Consider the following 20,601-nt stretch of genomic DNA (forward strand, 5'->3'; position numbering starts at 1 on the left):
ATAAGTAAGGTTTATAATGATAGAAGTTGATAGAGTTCTTTGAAAGAGAATAAATAGGGAAATGTATATGAAAGTTCTTATTAAATCCAAATCTTTTATTTTCAAAATAGAAATAGCAACCTTATTTATTTCAGAGAGTTTAATGGAATTCATAATTATAGTATTAGATTCCCAAAACACGAATCTCGCACTTTCTTTTTCCTCATCCAAGAAATTATCATTTAATTTGTTTAAAGACTTCATTTAACATTTAAACATTATAAATATATAATTCAATAAGCTCTAAGTGGCTCCTGCCACATTTTGTAATAAATATTTGAGCAATTTGTATTTGTTTTTTAAATAAATTATGAATTATAATTAACACAGACACACACAAATGGGCACACTCAGGAGTAGCGTTATTTTTTTTGGAATGGAATCCAGTTTCAAAACACTTTCGATTTGCATAAAATTGTAATTTTTCGATCGACAGAGAGTAAGCGAATGGGAACGAGAGAACGGATCACAGAACGGAGAACAGATCAAATGTCTCGCTACGCGACAGTTCCATTTCCAACTGACTAAAATGATCCCATGGGTTCTGTGGAGCAGAAATTCTCTGGGGCTGGGGTTCATTTGTTAATGGCATATGTGGGATGTTATCATATTGGATATGGTGGTATTTGTGTGAGCTCCGGCCTCTTCTGCTTATAAAGAGAGTGTTCTGTTCGTGTGACATTAATTTATAAACTTATATACAGACCCATGTTTGTGTATGTACGTACTATACATTTATACATATATTTATTTATCAAATCAGCCAAGCGCAATAAAATGACATTGTGGACTTTGTGCACACACGCACGTAATCATTCGGACTCGGCGACTGAAGCTCAAACGATCCACACAGATCTTCACTTCATTTCCATTTCCACTTCAATTTCCATTTGGAACCCAAGCTCTTGTCTTCTTGTGGAACCTGATATTCTTTAATTCTCTTTCGAAAGACTGCAATAATATCTGTTTTTGGGTTAACTCTTTCCTGATTTCTTATGTGCTGCGACGCATTTAGATATTCCTTTAAATATTTGCATGAATTTAAGAGTGAAAGAACAGTAGCAAAATGTTTTACAAGGGCAAATAAAAGAGGATTTGATATGGGATTGGGGGTAGAAATATTTGGGAAGGTTTATTACGGTCGGGAGTTGTGATGGAAACTGAGTTGTTTTTATTTGGTAAAGATTTGCTTTCCACCAATTTTAATTTCAAGGATAGCCTTAGCCTAAGCCAAACTACTTCTATCATTTCAACCATTTGATTCCTTAACAAGGGCTATGCAGCACTCTTTATAGTTCGCATTTAATTTGCATAAGAATGTGGTCTCCTTCCTGAATTTATCACTATATTTCGATTGTAAACTTTCTTTTTTGATCACCATAATAATATCATCTAAAGCTTGCGAAATATATTTGCATAAATATATGTACATATTTACATCTGTATGGCCAACAACTAATCGATGATTTGATGATCAATCATCCAATCAGGGAACCAGTCAGTTGTCTGTAGGATTACATTCCATTATAATTGTTGCGAATATTAATCGATCTGCTGCCAAGTTGAAGAATTTGTCAAGCACTGGCGGGGTAATCAATTTCTCTATAGTATAATACATTTCTATACAATATGTTCATAATAAAAAAAAGCACACCGTTGAATAACACAGGCAAGTGAACCCATAGGATTACATCAACCGAAAAACCTGTTCCCCCTGCCAATTCCCATTCCCATTAGAAAATTTAACCACAGAAAAACAAACACATTGTATTTTTCAAATTTGTAAACAAATAAAATATGGAAATCAGTCGAAATGTAAGTACCCAGTAATCAAATCTGTGTTACAACCACCATTTACGAGTATAGTGTTTGAAAGTCAGGTGCACAATGAGCCGGTCTACATTTTGGTTACATTGAAAATCCAGTCGGAGAGTGTTCTTGCTATCATTTTAATCATTTTAATATACTCTATACTCTTTGAGTACTGGGTATAAATATTCCTAAAATATGGCCAAAGGTGTGTGGCTCTAAAAAGTGAATTACGGCTCGATTGGCTGTTCGATTCGAATGGCCCATAAAGAGAGATAGATGCTGATACGCAAGCGAACCTACTCGTATTCCATGGGCTTCCATGAACTCCAGCTCTAGTTCTTTGGTCACCCCACCTCATAAATCTTGCGATTATAGACCATTGGCGTCGTACAATAAAGAATACTTTCCAGCCATAATATTTCCCAAGTGCTTGTCACAAATTTTGTGTTCCAAAAAAGAGCGATAGAGAGAGAAAGAGAGAGAAATAGTAGGTGTGTTTTTTTGTACGAATTTTTGATAAGTATAAGTGTTTTTGGAATTTGTTTAATATTAAGGCAACTTCAAGTGTGAAAATGACATTTGTTTGATTTCCAAAGATAATTTTCTTCTATAAGAAATTAGTCATGTTTCACATGGATTCTTGAAATTTAAAGTACCTAAAACGGGGCTGTGAATCACAGAAACTGAGATTTAAAGATTAGGAAATGTTATTTTTACAGTAGAATGAATCAAAAACGATCATACTCGTAGATGTTGCAGTCTTCAATTCCCGTATAGGTTAATTCTCTCTCATTCTTTAATTGTTTAAATCTCTTGTATCTTTCATAATAATCTATGCCATGATTGCTTCATTGATTTCTTAATACTCTCAAGTATAATTTCTCTGTCCAGACACTTGATTTGCCTTGAACCTATCAATATTATCTTTTCAATTGTTTTTTGTTATCAAACATAATAAGTGTGAGAGTGTGGAAACTTAAGATTTGTTCTTTCAAAATGTTTTTTCCACTGAAGAGGCTCTTTTAGATTTACCCAAAGGAAAAGTACATTTGGGAGAAAACGGGTATCAGCTACACTTAACGCCACCAGTTTATATTCACATTTTGTCAGCATTCGCTGGTGAATGTATATATATATTAAATACCAAAAAGAAATGTGCAAAGACTTGCATTGATCTTCTATCTGTGACCTTCAGTCTCTCCTAAGTACTACGGCACTCACTTTTCATTGCATTGCCTTAAAGAGTTTTACCCAAGTACTCTCCACGTTCTAGACCTGTATCTATTAAAGTTAAAAGTACTCTGACTTCTCTGACGATTTATGATATTTGCATACGCACCACACACATTGCATATAAGCTGATTAAATATTTACTCAAATTGTTTTAGTATTTAAGCAACTACCGAGCACTGCAAGCAGCCAGCCCAGCCCCCTTCCCTGTCACTGAGCATCATTCATTAGGAGAACAGACAGATAGAACCGCCAGAGAAGCACAGTGTGCTTCCGAATGGCGAATGGCAGAAACAGAAGCTACAGCCACTCGTAAATTGGTATCCCCCAAAGCCGTATGCGGGGGAGACGAGACGTCGCCAAGCTGTGCAAACACTCACGTGAGATCCACAGACGATGGAGAAGCCGATGCCGATGCTCAGGGGCTTTGGTCAGAGAGGGGCTCTCGTTTGTTTGGAGGCCATGAAAGCTTAATTTTGGGTTTTTATTTGTGCTGGCGATTTAAACACGACCCTAGCATTCAAGCTATTAATGAACCAAAAACAGCTGCAAGTGCATTGGTTGGTGTGTATTTTATTATTAATCCAATCGAATCGAATGATATGAATTTATTTTCTAAAGCTTCAAATTCGACATCAATGAATATTTAGGGGTGCTTCCAAGTTTATATCAATAGAATAAACAGAGAGCCTTGAGATGTGAATTTGTTAAGGAAAAATCTTTATATATTTTATGGAGAAACATTTCGCGAGTAGGTTAAACCGTTTACTACTAAGCCACACTGGGAAAGGGCCTGGTTCAATATTATTATTCCCTGCGTTTCTAATGCGAAATGATGCTTTGACCATCATAAATGCTTGCCACTGGTAACTCCCATATCGCGTGCCAGAAAAACGTGATGGTTTCCCAGTTAAAGAAACCTCAAACTACGAGTCTCCAATTCAATACAGTACTTAGTACTCGTAGACCTGCGGTTGGGGCACACTTGGGGGCATCATCAAATAGTATCGTCAATTAGTGTTATTGCTGTCGTTGGACAATTCCCAGATAGTTGTGTGTACAACGATCCATTAATTCGTTGCCACAACTTTAATTGACATTGAAAATTGTAAAGTGCGGCATGCGACCATACGAGTTGTCCACAGATCTTTTACATAAGATAGGGAATGAAACCTGATCGAGATATATGTATGTGTGTATGATGTCCAGATGATAATCTTTATCAATGAACTATCATCAATAACTAATTTGCATGGGCCTGTCGGAATGCCAGAGGTTTCGTTGCGTTTCTGTTTCTTTTAATTAAAAAATGGACCAAAGTTCAAGAAACAATTTTCCATTTGCCTTTGGGGAAATGCGGGTTTTCAATTAGAACCAATCTTTTGATTATTAGTTCATGAAATATTTTCCGTCTTTTCAGGAAACTCACACTTTGATGTTAGGACACACTGGGAGACAGAGAGAGAGAGAGAGAGAGAGAGAGAGAGGCACAGAGAGGGGGGAAAAAGGCGCAGAGAATTTCCCCATTGTTTCTCGTTTTTAATTAAGCGAGACCAGAAAACAGAAACACACAGAAAACAAAACAATCAACAAATAAACAAGAAAATAATTAAAAATGCAAAACAATACGATATACTTAATCGAGAAATTGAAATCAAAAATCGAGACAAGAGCAAACTGTGACATGGAAATACGATATGTACGAGTATTCCGAAAAAAGGAGAAATTATGGTAATTAAAAGTAAGATAAAAGGTTGTATTTGTTTTTTAAGGAAGCACAAAACTCAATCAAACACAAAAAAACAAATAAATCAAAGGCAAAACAAAGAAATATCATGCAGGATGCGGGAATGATCACATCTGAGATTGTTAGGAGAGAGAGTCTCATATTATATATTATGATGGGATTTGTTAATTGACTTTTGGGGCCCTGGGGGCTAGGTATTTATGTATAATTATTATTTTAATAATATCTACTCGTTTAATGAGGCTTATTTTGTACGATACTCGTATGATAGACACCCCGCTAATGGCCGCCGCGGCGTCCGCGTACCCTCGAAGGCTAAAAAGAGATCGAAGCACAGAGTCGGGGGCGTTGTCTGAGCCAATGACTTGGCAACGGGAGGTCGAGGTCGGGGTCAGGTACAATACTCGTCTGAAGGTCAATCGTTGGCAGACGAGAGGAATTAGCACTGGGAATGCCATGATTTTTGTTTTTTTAGCTACTGAAAGCAAGCTCATTCTTATAATCGGTAGATTTTTTTTGTATTTGTCTCCCTAAAATCCCCAACAATTTGCGTAGGAAACACCTTTCTTTTAGTACACAAATCAACCAACTTGTTTTCAAATCAACTTTGTTTTAAAAGCTTTTTTTTGTTTAAAATTTGTCCTCTTTGCTTTCCGACTTTTCTTATCACAAGAAATTCATGTATTACTCATTTGCAATGAAAGCAAACTTAAGCGAAAGTATAGAAAAGTGTGTGTAGATAAGGTATGAACCTAAACGAAACTCATTTCCAAAACATACATTTTGAAACCATCCAGAGAAAGGGTACATGTAAAGAGCTTAAGCTAAAGACTTTTAATCTTATATTCAATCAAACTTTTATCTGCATATTTCTATATTGTTAACCTTCCAAAATGAACATTTAAAGACCACCGTAAAAAAATTAATGATTGATAATTCGAGCATACATTGCGCGTTGTGCGGCAGCGCCCCTCAACCGTTATAAGCTTTGGCGTCGCTTGGGCTACCCAACCTCAACGGCCCTAATAAGATAAATGGACTTATGCCAAGACATTTGCAAGGGAATAAACCAGAAATAAGCCTCAACGATTCTCCTCACAGCAGGAACTGTTCGCATTTTTGGGGATCTGATCAATATTTCATTGGTATGCATCTTTGGAATGAGTGTTTAAGGTGTGTTTCATGCCATCAAATTAATCACAAGTTTCGACATTTGTTAGTTAAACATTTGCACTCTTAAGGGAAATTCGCAGGGGAAGGGTTTCTCCTCAATCGGATGCAGCTTTTTATTATTGTTTAGTCACGTGGCAAGGCAAGTAATGGCGTTTGTTAAACACGAGGGAGAGATTCTCTCAGAGATTCTCGGACGAACCTGTTTTTGAAATTATCTGGCACAAATATATTCCACCAGGAGTGACGCTTCTCGCGCGGAAAGTACTCCCCATGCTCGCGGGGATCAATGATATCATCGTCCTCATTCTCGTTCTCGTCCTCATCATCGGCATGCCGGGCAGCGCTACTATCGTTTGTAAGGTCGCTGTTGGACTCACTGTAGGTCATGCCCGCCGTAGAGTCGAGACTCCGCTGATTGATGTACTCCATCTTCTTGCGCCTATGGCGATCGAGTTTTGTCTGCAGGGAGCTGCGACGACGACGCTGGGGAGCCGCATCATATGAGGAGTTCAGACCCTGGAGCACAGGACGGGGCGTCTGGCTGCCATCCTCGAAATATGTCTGTTTGCCGGGGTCATTAGGGGAACTGGCGCGTATATTCTCCTCCGAGCTGTAGACAGGGATCTCGGGACTGTTGGTGGGTGTGCCACTGCCATCGCTCTTTTCGCTGCGTACAGCCGATTCATACGAGTCTTTGGTAGAGTTCTGGCGAAGATAGAAGAAAATACATGTGCTATAGGTACTATAGATTTTAAATTTTTGGATTAAGGATTTTTACCTTACTGCTGTCGCGACGTAGAAAAGAGACTGCAATCGAGCTTCGTCTCTTTTGGCTTTTGTCCGATTTGAGGCCCGAGAAGAGGCCCAGCGCCAGGGAACTGCGTCGCGGCGGCTTTTGGGGCGGCAGTGGGGCTGTGATGTTCAGGCTGCTCTCATCGGCGGCATCGCCTTCGTGCTCGTCGATGTTCACCAGCGATGGTATAGAGGCGCTGGCCCAGTCTTTGCGCAGGCGATACTTTCCGTTATCGATGATGCTCATGTTGTGGCTATCGGATATCGGGTATCGTCTATCGATTCTGGTTTCACTCGCTTAATTTGGGGGAGTGAGAGTTTACCGTTATGCGCTGCAAATATTTTATTTTCGATTAATTATCGATAATTATCGATATATATTTCTCTGCTAATTGCTGCGCTCCAATAGTTGTCTCTTACTCTCTCTGTGTGTTTCTGTTTCTCTCTCTCTGTTGCTGTGATTGCAAAACTTTTACTTTCAATGAACCCCATTGAACCGAACATTAGCGTGGTAATTAGCAGGCCGTTGTCGGTCGACTGGAACGACTGGAACGACTGTAACGACTGTCGTTGTTGTTGTCATTGTCGGAGCGTTGACAACAAAAGCTATATCTCCCTCGGAATATCTACTCATAAGTGCAACGATGGCGCACGAGAGTCTATCCATCAAATCGGGCTTATTACTGGCATCACACAAAAGAGAGGGCGGGCCACAGAAGAGGGAATAGGAGAAGGCGGGCGTCAAACCTTGGGTTCATTCTGGGATCAAAATTTGCATATTTAGACATGCTTTGGAAACAATTTCTTTATCAGGGGATCGTATCTTCCTATGCACAACAAAAACTTCAGAAGAAACCAAATAGAGAAACTCTCATAAACGAAACAACAAGCGAAAGCAAAATGTTAGGTGGGGAAATCTAAACACTCTGAAGAGCTCTTCAAAAGTAACATAAGTGTGTATGTACATACATATGTGTACAGAACAATTTGGACAAATTCCGCAAGATTTGTTTGTTCTTTGGGTTAAAGCGTTGTGAAAAACAATACTCATTGTTGCCATAATCCTCTCACTTTTATCCCCCAACTAAATATTGCACAATATTACGCTTAAAATAATGATATATTAGCCACACCATTAGCAGGGGAGCAGAGGAATGTAAGTGGGAGCCACAGCCACGGCAAAAAAGATAAAAAGTTAATAATGCAAATTAAATGAAAAACTTCATGACATCATATAGTCGTACTCGTATTCGAATGAGTCGTCGCTTTTGCGGGGTCTATAACAATGGGAGACACAGAGATATAAAACCCAACCTACGACAACAATCGACGCGACATACAGGGCCTTTAGGCAGAGAGGCAGTCAGGGAAGGGCAGGGCAGGGTGTTAGAGCCATGGCTTATTACAGAAACCAGCACGAAAGATTCAATGAACAACAATTGATGATTATACGATGACGCTGACTGACTGAGAGTAGCGGACTTGGCTGCGAAACTGAAAGTGTTTCCAGCCCTAGAACTTGGCTTACAAATGTATCTCGCACGAAAAGTAGAGAACAATAGATACGAAAGCGACAAGTGATTTAAGGGGCGTCTCTACAGATGTTTGTACTCCTACACATACCTACAGAAAGATACAGATACATCTATAAACAGTCGTTAGGTGCCACAATTTAACGCCAGATCAAACGCCACGCCAAAGTCGTGTGTATAAATTTTCAATTCCCACGTTTTGCTCAGGAGATCTTATGAGATTGCGATTCGAGCCAATTATACCCTTGAAGAGGGAGGGTGTTAGAGGCTTTGCAGAGAGCTTTGCTAACAGGTTTGGGTCTTAAGGTACTGTATGGACACGAGTACTTTCTTATTGTTGGAAACTCTTTCATGTTCTTAAATACATTCAAATAGTGCTATAACTTTCTTTATCTACCCTTTTTACAGATTCGAAAGAAAGGATCTATTAAGAATATTTTTATTGTTAGATATTCACTTACTAGAAGAGTCTTTAGCTTCAGCTATCTCTGCTTCGATTTCATTAAAATCATACAAATCCCATCTTTTTCAGCATGGAACCATCTTTTAGGGTATCCAACACAACAATTTCAGAGTCCAACACTTTCCGTTTATCTAAATTGGTTGCCAAGTCCCACGTTTACCAGAGATCTTAGTGAGCGCATCTAAATTATAGTTAATGCTGCCAAGGAATCGGGGGAATCGAGGTACTCGGTGGAGGAGAAAGGCGGCTAATTGTCGGCTTAGGTCATTAGACCCCACACGAAAACCGACAGCTGACAGCTGTGAATCGAGTGTCAAGTTTTGTGAGACTTGTTTGTGGGGCTTGTCTGTGCCTCAAGTATTGCCCGTAGCTCCAATGATTAGATCCGCACTTAAGAGCTCATAAGTGGGGAGGTCTTACATGTGCATGTCCCATGTCTTACATGTGCATGTCCCTGGTACTATCTTTAGAGAAGCGACAAAACACTTGACAAAACTCATAACAAAATCACTTCCAGGGAGGGGCCCTGGATTAGATTCTACCATAAAATCCATATAGGAAGCAAGCAATTTGAATATAGCTATGATATCCCATAAAAAAGGTAACCTTGAAATTCAAAATTCATACAACAAAAAAGGTAGCGACCACAACCGGTCGTGATCCGGTCGCTCCAAGGTGTTTACACTGTAAGCCGGAACGAAACGATGGACGGACGCTGATGAAGTGCAGTAAAAATGATAAAAGATCACGCTTCACGTTATCCAGAGGCGACTCTGTCTCTGGGTCCAACTTTTTGCCATCTTCACAATTCAAAGACTCCGCATAGTTATGGGGTCGTCAGTCGATCAATTGGGCAATGTCCCGCCGCATAAATGAATAAAACTCTCAATTTAGGGGGAGCCTCGCTCCTCACTGTGTCAATGTCATGGCATTTCAAGCTAATAAAACCAAAAAATCTACGCTTTGGCCCACTATTCACGCACTTCTGCGCATTCAGGAGGTTATTCATCTTTCTCTAACTCGATTCGAATCGGTTCCATTCCCATGGAAAATGTGTGGAAAATGGAAAATTTTCCAATGCAAAACTCACAAGAATGGAAAACTACAGCACGTGATAAGCAATTGTCGGCCTGATAAGGTCGCAATCGCAGTGGCAGTCCGCACGAGAGCTGTCGTTCGATGTGTTCTTTCTATGGAGATGTAGGAGGCGGAGGATTGAGAGGAGGAGATTTATGTGTGGTATATAAATACATCTTTGAAGGGGGTACGGTTCTCGTATCTGTTGTGTTTCCAATTCTCAAAATGGCAGCAGAAGCTAGCGAGAGCACAAATGATAGAGGAAGTCGTAGGTTTTCGACTTGAAGATACCCCCTTTCTAGAAATATATAGGGAAAAGATGGAATGAAATGAAAGTTAAATGTAATGTACATATATATGTATGTAGCTTTGAAGAATAAAGGTACCATAAATAAAGAGATATTTTTAATAGTAAATCATGTGGAAAAATTAATGGGTGTCAAAACTTCATTATGATGATCGAGTGGAGGCTCTGGAGCCACAGACTCTCAGACTTGTGTTGCAGTAGCAGCTACAATTTGCAATGTATTGCAAGGTCCATTGAAACAATACGCTGATAAACTGGGTAGACTGTGTGGACGGGGCAACGATGGTCATCGTTCATTAAATGTGAAAAATTTTCCACATTCCGATTAAAAACAAGCAAAAGGAAAGGCAGAGCAGAAATAGAGTCAAAGAAAGGAAACCGAAGAATCAATGAAGGAAACAATGTGTGGCCTTCAAGCAAGCGACAGTTAAACTGTCGGTTGGTTTTTGATTTATAGCCCACTCTAAGTGCTTAATCTTTCAGCTTTAGGTTTATTATATCGGGGTAAATCCTATAAACAGAATATATATAGCTGATAAGACTAGCGGATCGGGCCAAATAATCACTCGAATCAGCGCGAAGTCGATTGTAGAACATTAGAATCAATCATTTTTCGATTTTTGTATCAATTATAAAACACCATAATGTTTCCGATTTCTTTTTACAATCGATATTAGTTCACAAAAATCGACTGAAGAGCACAATAATCGATTGTAAGCTCATCGGAAATAGGGAATGGTTTTAGTGATTCTACCAAAAAAAAAAAGCCCACGCTCGAATATAAACCATTTTAAGTGGACTATAAACCCAAATCATAAATGCAATTTAAGCCAACTTTCGTGCAGAGTGGCGGCAGCAGATTAGCCATTAAATTGCACTTTCGTTTTCCGAAAGAAGGTAACAAAAGTATACACATGTATCTCACAGAAACACAAACGAGCACACACATACACCCAGAGGCGTGCAGTAGGTGCACACGTTATGGGGCCAAATGAAATGAAATGCGAACAAGCAGAGGAGAAGGAAAAGCCGAGACAAACATGCAACAGACAACATGGATATAAATAAACGAGGAGCCACTCAGACAAGACAGACTGCCAGCCTCAACAATGGATACAGCAAAAAGATACAAATGTATCTACACACACAAGGGACATGATACCCGACAACTGGCGGATCGGAAACATCGCGTGTGTGCACTGCATTTGTAAACGATCTGTGTCTGTCGCTGTGCTGAAGATATTTGCAACATTAAGTGGCAAGAACTACATATAGATGAAATGAGACAAATGGTCAGCCAAAATTATCCCAAAATGTACATATGCATCTCCTCATACAAATTTATACTTTTGCATCTCTTGATTCTCCCACAAACCGGTTGAACTAACAGTTGGCTAATGAATAGCCATCATACATTTTCGATATCCCTCAAAAACTCTGACACAGCGCCGTGGGTTGTCACAACTCTTTAGGTAGAAACTCTCTAGGGTCCACTGTCACATGAAATTAACCCAATAATTAATTGGATTTATGCTCCGTTTTTTTTGGCTAAAGCAGCAAAAGCAAACCGCAATGAAAACCGAAAAAACTGGTCGTTTTTGGAGTCGTTGAACTGTAAAAATACAAGTGTAAAATACATGTGTGCCGTACAGTGCTACCGTTTTGCAGCGGGCGTTGTCATTAGCCAAAGTGTCAAGTGGTCGACAGCAGACAGACAGATACCAGCAGAAACACAACAACCAATTGACATTTTCTACTGTTGTTGTTGTTGCTGCTGGTGCTGTTCAGTATCTGCAAGATACCAGATACTTCTGTTTTGTTCAGGCTAGCTGCTCGCATTTCCCTTTTCGGTATCCGCATCAACAATTGCATCAGCTTACAGACTGGCACCGCCTGGTCGGTCGCCTGTTTAGGCCAAGTTCCACATGACGGCTTTAGCTTTATTAATAGACCCGACAGATACTTTGTGTCTAGAGTGCTCGCATTGCTCAGGTCGTGTTTGCCCATTCGATCATTAACTAACCTGTTTACACCTCAACGGACAGCGCCTGCTGCACACGAGGCTTGGGTGGGGCTTTGGGTCTCAGGTCGTGGGAGTGTTCAGAAGTGAGAAAAATAGAAGGTGCGGTTCTCAGGGGTTCCCTGAAAATACTCCACAAATAAGGGGCGTATTATTCCTGCCAGAAATATCAATAGATCTTTAATTTTAAGGAATTGGTAAGCAAATTCTGCATTTAAATTCTGTTACAACAATAAATCCCTAGAAATTGTACACCAACTTTTACATTCGATATAATCTTTCACCAACGAATTTGTATTTATAAGATACGAAAGAGAGACCACCCCTAGAGATAGGAGTTCCCAGAAATACTGGTAAAGTATACACTACATTCCGCACCCAAAAAAATAATAAAAACATTTGTGGAATCCCACAAGAAGCAAGCCTAACAAGTTTTTGGGTAACAAATTAGTGAATCCATTGGGCTATCATCCAGAAGGCATCTTCCGCTTGACAATGCCAAACGTGTAATCGCGTATAAAATATATAAAAGTTCCAGAAATTCCAGATATATTTCAAGAGATATTTTTCCATTACAGTTTGCGAAGGAGAATATCGATAAATGAATTTCAGAAAATAAAAATGCTATCGTTCTTTTGGCTCCAAATTTCATCCAAAATATCCGCCTATGAAGGTCATGCTCGTACACTTTTGTAACACACAGTTGTGGGTATTAATAAAAGAGCGAACAAATGGCGAGGCGTTGGAAATCCCGCCTTAGAATCAAACACACATGATACTCAAAAGCCGCTGACGACAGATTGAACGACAAACGAGAGGAGGGATTGACAAAGTGACGGATCGTGAACGGGGAGCGGACGGACAGCGCAATGACATAATCCATAACCGTGACACTTGAGTCGAATTATGTTTTTCTGTGAACCTCAAAAGAATGCTGTCGGGTTGGTGTGGGGCGGGACTGGATATGGATATCGATATCACATCTATTTGTTTATTGTGGTTACCCCCTGTTTAAGGGTATATTAGATACATTAACATATATGTATGTATAAAGATCTGTCTGGCTGTTCCTCTTCAGGACTACGTTTAGGGGCAGAAGGAACTGATTCTTCAAAATGAAAATAAAGCCCAAAATATAAGCATTCAATAGTCGGTGTATTGAAGATTGTTTGCCTGTTTTTCTTTGTATCTATTTCTCGCGTCCGCTCACTCGAATGAACAATTAAAGTTGTTCTGTGGTTTCTACGGTTCTCACAGATCTCTGGTCTTTGTGGAGGATACTCATATTTGTAATTAGAAACAAACATTTCTTACGAGTACGACTACGGAATGGCGGAAGTTGGTTGGTTTTTTGCCATGATTTTTTGTTTGGCATCGAAAACCAGTTCGGAATGTACCGCCTCCGATCTACCGGCTACACTCTCTCATATAACTACTCGGACATGTGCCGCCTGCCTCTGACTCTGTCGTTCAATCAAACCCAATCAATCGTCAACTTTGTGGTTCCGCAATGTGTGAATGAGAATAGCTTTAGAAAAAACAATAAAGAAATATAAATTACTAGTGCCTCGAAAAGCAAAAGCCAAAGACGGAACCAAATCACATGGGTGGGCCGCTCTATAGAATTCTCGGGGAGGCTCCTCTGCTGGCGCTTTCGAGCGACAAGTGGCAAGTGGCTGGGATGGCAATCAATATGCAAAACGGAAACAGCAGGAACTTCCAATAAGCCACATTTACGAGCATTCGATGATTTGAATCGGTTATGAACGTTGATTAATGACAGCAGTTACAGGAGGAAACATTCCACCCGATCTACTTTTAGAACCTGCTTTAGAGATCATATAAGTTGTGAAATACATATGATCATACATAGATATATGTATGATTGAATTTGTTTGCCATGGAGGAAGTCTCTAGGGATTAATACGGATATGTAAATCAGTCATAGTTATAGTTTATTGATTAATGATTGATATTATTATTGAGAGCATTTGGAGCCGGGTTCACTAATTTTATTTTGAATGGAAATTGTCTCCTTTCCTTAGAGAAATTTACTCAAAAGCACGTTCTTTGAGGGCCAGGTGTTCAAATAGCTGAACGACAGGCATGCCTTTTTTGCATTTGCACAATAATATTGAAAATTTGGATTAAACATTATTTTATTTTAATCAACAATAAATTCCATTAATACTGTTCATGTTAATTAATTTTCTGCCTTTTCATAAATTTGTTTTCAGCTATCTTTTTGCTAGAGGAAATTGTGAGTAGCATTTACCTTATTCTGTAAATATTTCGAAAATCCAAGGCGTATATTATTAATTGGTGGAAAATTACTCAACCTCAGCCCTAAGCCCCAAAAAATATATATACAGAACATTTATTGAGCATTGAGGATTCTGGCAGCTGCATTAGGAATTATTTCTCATTTTGGCACACTTTAACAAACATTTTTATGGCTGCTCTTCAAGCTTCATCGATTGCTGAGTGATCAGCGACAATAAATCAAATATGTTTATAAATAAATGCAGAATAAAGCGCACTTTTGGGTACAGGCAATGCCCAACACTCAGACACTCAGACAGACATCTCAAGTGGCTTTTGTGTTGTGATGTTTTTCGGCATATAAATATGTATATTGTTTATTGTTGATGTACTTAAACATATGTACATATGTATAGACTAGTGTATTTATTTGTGTAATTACGACATTTTTTTCACGCCGACTCAAGCAAACAAAACGGGCAGTAAGCCCTCTTTGTTTGGGCCACAAGCAAAAATTCAGTACACTGCGAGATATCCCATAAATTATACGCATAAAAGACGAAAAAACATCATAAAAAGTATATATATATACATATACATACATGTATATGTATATAATTTAATTATTGAGCAAGAAATATGTTAATATTCTCCTGTCCTGGGACAAGCCTCCTTTTGGGAAGCAATCCGCTGAATGATTCAGTGACAGAGACTCAGCCACGTACTTCCTCATCTGCTCAGATCGTGGCAGGGGGATATGGAAATGACTGTACAATCAATACGATACAAAACCAGATGCAACAGCTATGCGTAGATACGCTGTTAACATTTTTGCATTTCCGTATTTCCTTTATTTTTTATTTTTTTATTCATTTGCATAGTCGATTGATCGCACTTTTGCTTGGCCCACACTTCAGGAATACAAAATAATAAAAAAATAAAATCTATAGAATTTGGTTGATAATTTGTACTATCACGAGAGACGTTAAATTTATGCACATTTATTTATGCCGGGCGTCATGATAAACGGATTTGTCAAATGGAAATTATATCAACATTTTGTGCGGTTCGACGCCAAAAAAAAAACTGAAAACTTAATCCAGGATTAATTATGCTTATCAGAATGGTTGATGGAGTGCCTCAAACTACAAACATTTATTATTATTTTGAGAATTCAAAAGGAAGATAAACAAATTTCGGTGAAAATAGTTAATATTAGTTTAACCCCAATTTATAAATATGTAAAACATTGTTTTTAATTTTTTTAAAAGATTTTAAAGTATTTTTCCAAGTATGTCAAATTTTAACTTTAACAAATCTAATTTTAATTTGTTTTTTCTGCTGATCATTTTACGCATTTGTTATGTGGCTATTTATAAAAATCATAAACAACAACCGATACAATTCGAAAGAGAAAAATAGAGCAGAGAGAAAGATATGGGAAAGAGATCTAAAACAAAGAGATAATCTCACATCTCCTTCTCGAAAAAGCTGAGCAACAGCCGCCAAACAGTCTGCAAGATCGTGAATCTCTTACGATTATACCCCCTTTCTCAGTGGAATTGAATGCCGACACATATTAGATTTTCTTTATGCGAAAAATTATAAATTTTGAAACTTTTGGCAGCCTATCCGCCTCTGCCTCCAACCACATCAAATTGTTTGTTTTCCTTTCATTTTTTATGGCCACGCAAATTTTAGCAGGTCAAGCCGAAAAGCCACATGAGATTTCGGAAGGGGGGAAAAACCAACTGTATTTATAAGGGCGCTCATTACTTTTTTTGTTTTTGGAACACCGTTGGTTGCCTTTTAATTCTCCACACAAATGACATCGTAGGGCCATAGACGAAATCAGAAAATCAGAAATGACAAAGACAGAAGAAGCAGGCGAAGACGTCAGCGACTGACAGTGAAACTTGTGCTGGCTGAACTTTTTTTCGAGGGTAAGTAATTATTAGAGATGGCAGCGTTGTTCACGCAAGTGAACACTTTGATAAAAGCAGAGAATTCATATTCGCTACATATTTGTCAGAACGGACGTTTTCATAGGTACTGTGTTGTATTTATTGCACCAACAGTCACGAAATGTAGTTTCGCTGAAAATCTTTGACCCTGCCCATCTCTAGTAACAGTAACTGCCTTTTGCTACTTCTTCTTTTTCCTCTGTTGCCATTGTTTTTGCTGTTGTTTTATTGTGCTGATGACCTTAAATTAGGCGTAGGTCTTTGGTCGTTGATTTTTTTATCGTATTCGTATTCGTCATTGTTGGCCAAGTTTTTTGTGCTGGTCAGCTGTTTTTTGTTTCTTATTATTAGAGCTTCGTTGTTTGGCCTCACATTGTAATAAATTACCACAGAAAAAACCTATATTACAAGCTCATAAAAGAAGAAATAGCAGTATAAGAATGGACGAGGATTGGCTTTGAATGTCATGACCTGCAGGCAAAAGTGCTTAAGAACACAGTAAAACTTCACAGGGGTTGAATTTGTTATGAAAAATAACGTTGTTGGCACAAAATGAAACGAGTGGGAAAGCTTGAGCTTTCGGGGGTATATGTTAGAGAAGTTTGACTGTAAGTCTGCCTATTCTTTTATTCCTATAAAAGTGAATGTAAGCCAAATGCAGAAACCAAAGAACAAGAGAATCGGAGGAACACTTAGCTGTAGGAGAGGACAATTTCAACGGTAAAGCAAACTGCCCCAACTCAAAGCATAGAAGAAGGGAGACAAGCCAAAGAAACCGCAAGTCGCACCTTACACTATCACAAAACAGGGAGATGGAGAGAGAGCGACTAGACAAAGGGAGAGAGAAACATGCACAGAGAGAGAGAGAGAGGCTCGTCGTCTTGGGTTTAATTTAACCTACGCCTGCTCTCAAAATTGCAAGCGCAGTAATTAGCTTCATTTTACTTCTTGCATCACACACACACACACAATTATTTAACCGTTGGTTTACCTTGATCGTTGTCTTTGGGTATTTCTGCTTCGCTCTCCTCTTATTTATACGGGATGTATCAAATGATTTTCTTTGATTTTGTTAGTCACATTTCTCATCGAGATTAATTGCACTTTCTTTGCACTTTCTTTGATTTTTACACCGCAACACAAATAATGATTTGAATTATTTTTTCATGTATTTATTTATGCTTTAGTTTAGCTCTTTCTTTTGACTCTTTGGACATTTGACAAGGAGTATACAAGTTGCTGGATTCTGTGGATTTTTGGTTTTCATTGGGTTAGTATTACGTTTTTATGTTTTTGGGAGTTGCATTCAAACATTCACACAATTCTGACACTGCAGATTTGCTAGAGTTCCTTTTCATTCTATTTTACTGCACTTTTAAGAGAAACTTAATTGAATTTTACCTGAGTAACATTTTCTTTTATGTGCCTCTGGGTTAAAGAACTTTGAAAAAGATTGCAGCTCAAATGCAATTTTGGTATGCAATGCAATTTTTTTATTTCCTTCGTCTAAATGCTAAAGCATGGAGTGAAATACCACAATTGCGGTCAGTATCCAGCGGTAAACGGGCAGCGGAAAACGGACATAAGCAACCAAGAAAATGAGCACAGGCATAAACTGCAATTGTCATATTTTTCATGAGACCCACACACCGAGAAGACACTCACACAACGGTAATACATTTTTCAACAATAAAATAATTTTTACAATTTTTCTTCGTGACTTCTGCTTTGACTGGCTGCACTTTTCATAAATTTTATTTTTGTATTATTTAGCACAGATGCGCGCGCGCGTTTTTTGTCTCTCGTCGTCTTGGCTTCTTTTATTTCTTTTACTTTTTCTCCAATTGAACTGTTTCGTGGAGCGGAAGAGCTTTAAAAGACTCTGCTTCTGTTTCGTTTACTCTTTCGATTTCGTTTGGCGCCGACTCTCAATTGGGGTTTTGTTGCTTTTTATTTTGGGAGGGGAGATCGGGAGCTACGGTGTTCCGTTCGTTGCAAATGAAAAACTTAAAATGATCGAACGAAAATTTCTACGGTGAGGAGTGTCTCAGAAAGTCGAGTCAGGCAGAGCGGCGACGGCGACAGCGACGACGACGACGACTGCGACGACGGCCGAAAAAAGCAGCAACGCAACAACGAAACGAATTAAGCGATCGCTGCCGACGATGACTGCGACAACGACGCAGAGACTTGTGTAAATTATGCTATTAATTGCTCTCTCTCTCTCTCTTCGTCTTTGTTTTCGGCTTGCCTGCTCAAGTGAGGCATAAATACAGGTGAGACGTTAAGATACAGCCCTCTCACGGTAATTGGCACAATGGAGTGTGACAGAAATCAAAAACCTTTAAGTTTTTAAATAAATACTACCTTCTACTTATGCCTTCTATGAGAATAGCATAGAAGATCGCCTTACAAATTTGATCAAAAATATGTAATAAGCCACCACACACCTTACCTTACATCAATACAACTTGGACTGGCCTCTCTCTCTCTCTCTCTCTCTCTCTCTCTCTCTCGCTACCGATCTCTCTCTCGGTTGAATCTCTTTGGCGACATGTGCTGCAATAAACATGTTTGTGTTGTTGCAGTTGGGGCCAGTTCACCAAGTTGGGGCTTTGGCTTTATTTCCGTCGCCGCTTTATCATTGATGTGTGTGTGCATGTGTGTGCTTGGACACATGTTGCTGGCAACAAAGTTTTGATCAAAGCTCTCTTCTAACGTGGCGTGGCTGACGGGGCGCGCATGTGCAATGAACTTGTTTCGAATTGCAATTGCGATACAATTGTTGCTGTTTATTGAATAACCTTCATATCGGTAAGAAAAGTTTGCAGAAGAATCTCGGACCCCAAAAGAGCAGATTACTACATATATCATTTAGCTGTATGAGTAATGAAATTATTGAAATGACCGATTAAGGGGTATCAAAAGCTTCGTGTGCCAAATGCTGCTTTTTTTTTTTTTTCTGTTTTTGGAGGTTATTCAGTTGCTGCGACTTTGTAATTTCATTTAAATTACTCATACGACATGTGACGCTGCCGTATTGCACCGCTCTGTAATTATTTTATATTTGCTTTTGAGATATGCGGCACTCTCTGCTTAACGGACAGCAACATCAACAGAAGCTGGAATTCATTTCCTCAACTTTAATGTAGGTCATTGTTAAGGGGGTGAAAGTGCTGCAATTAAAGATGTCCCCCCCCCCCCCCCTCACCCTACCGACCGACCGGTCCGTTTACCGTCTCTCAATAAGGAAATTATTTCCAAGGTCAAAAAGCTTTTGCCCAGAGAATTTACCGTAAGGTGAACTGCACTGTATCTTAAACGAAAGACAGAGATGGAGAGAGAGATTCATAGGGAGGGAGTGAATTTCCTATGCGACCTTGACAGCTCATGGGAATTCTCTTTCATTTAGCTGGTAACGGTTGATTTTGTTATACCTGCTAGTGTCAGAGCAATCGGGTATATTGTACTTGTCAAGATGGATGTACATTGTACACACTTGTCAAGGAGGGAGACGATCACTGGAACCGTTACCGCTGATCCAAGAGATCACACTTTCCGTGGTGGTAATTCTTTTCCAACTTTAAAAGTTTAAAAGTTTTGTTCTCTTTTCTTTTTCAGTCCTAGTCGATATCCGCTTAGTGGGTATCTTCAACGTCAAAACATAGACTAGAGCATTCTTATTGGGGTTCCTTTCTTTCTTCGCCTCACTTTTCAGCTCATTTAAAATGCATGACTTGGCTCAAATTGCAAATTATGCAAATTTCACAAACGAACTTTTGTGCAAAAATCAGAAAAACTGCAACATCATTTTGTGGCCGACTGTTCCCCATCTCGCTCTTACTCTCTGTATCTCTTGCTATCTCCCTCTTTTGTGTATTTTCAGTTTTTCGGACTCGAACATTTTCAATAATTTCAATAGCCTTCAATATTATTACACAATCATAAATTGTCTGAGCGAAAATGTAAATGTTTTTCGAATACGATATGCCTTGGGGGGCTATAAAAAATGAGCAAATCGCATGTGTAGTTATTGCTATGCCATTCCTATGTCTATAGCTGTAGCTATGACTATTTCTAACAGTGCTACTACGACTATGACCAATGGTCAGTGAAATATGTTTGAACACTGCCTATACCCGTCTCTCAGGGTCTCATTCAGGTTTCAATGGGAAATACTCAA

At 38.9% G+C, this 20,601-nt stretch overlaps 1 protein-coding gene across 15 annotated transcripts in view; it reads right to left on the reverse strand.

Moving 5' to 3' along the window:
* The window catches only part of LOC117586537 (TLD domain-containing protein 2), a 67,891-nt gene that overhangs the window by 36,583 nt on the left and 10,707 nt on the right, over positions 1–20,601 (reverse strand). For 6 of the 15 annotated variants that reach the window (XM_034276672.1, XM_034276674.1, XM_034276671.1 and 3 more), the window contains exons 1-4: positions 18,124–18,425; positions 17,410–17,664; positions 6,780–7,125; positions 6,201–6,706 (exon numbers count right to left, since the gene is read on the reverse strand). The exons of 4 other annotated variants lie outside the window; for them this stretch is intronic. In XM_034276672.1, the coding sequence (XP_034132563.1) occupies positions 6,201–6,706; positions 6,780–7,040 (767 nt within the window). In that variant the 5' untranslated portion in view covers positions 7,041–7,125; positions 17,410–17,664; positions 18,124–18,425. Of the gene's footprint in view, positions 1–6,200; positions 6,707–6,779; positions 7,126–17,409; positions 17,665–18,123; positions 18,427–20,601 lie in introns of those variants that run through there. 5 more of the 15 variants (XM_034276683.1, XM_034276680.1, XM_034276678.1 and 2 more) reach the window with 2 other exon arrangements.

Source organism: Drosophila guanche, unplaced genomic scaffold (assembly GCF_900245975.1).
Source record: "Drosophila guanche unplaced genomic scaffold, DGUA_6, whole genome shotgun sequence".
NCBI classification, from domain to species: domain Eukaryota; kingdom Metazoa; phylum Arthropoda; class Insecta; order Diptera; family Drosophilidae; genus Drosophila; species Drosophila guanche.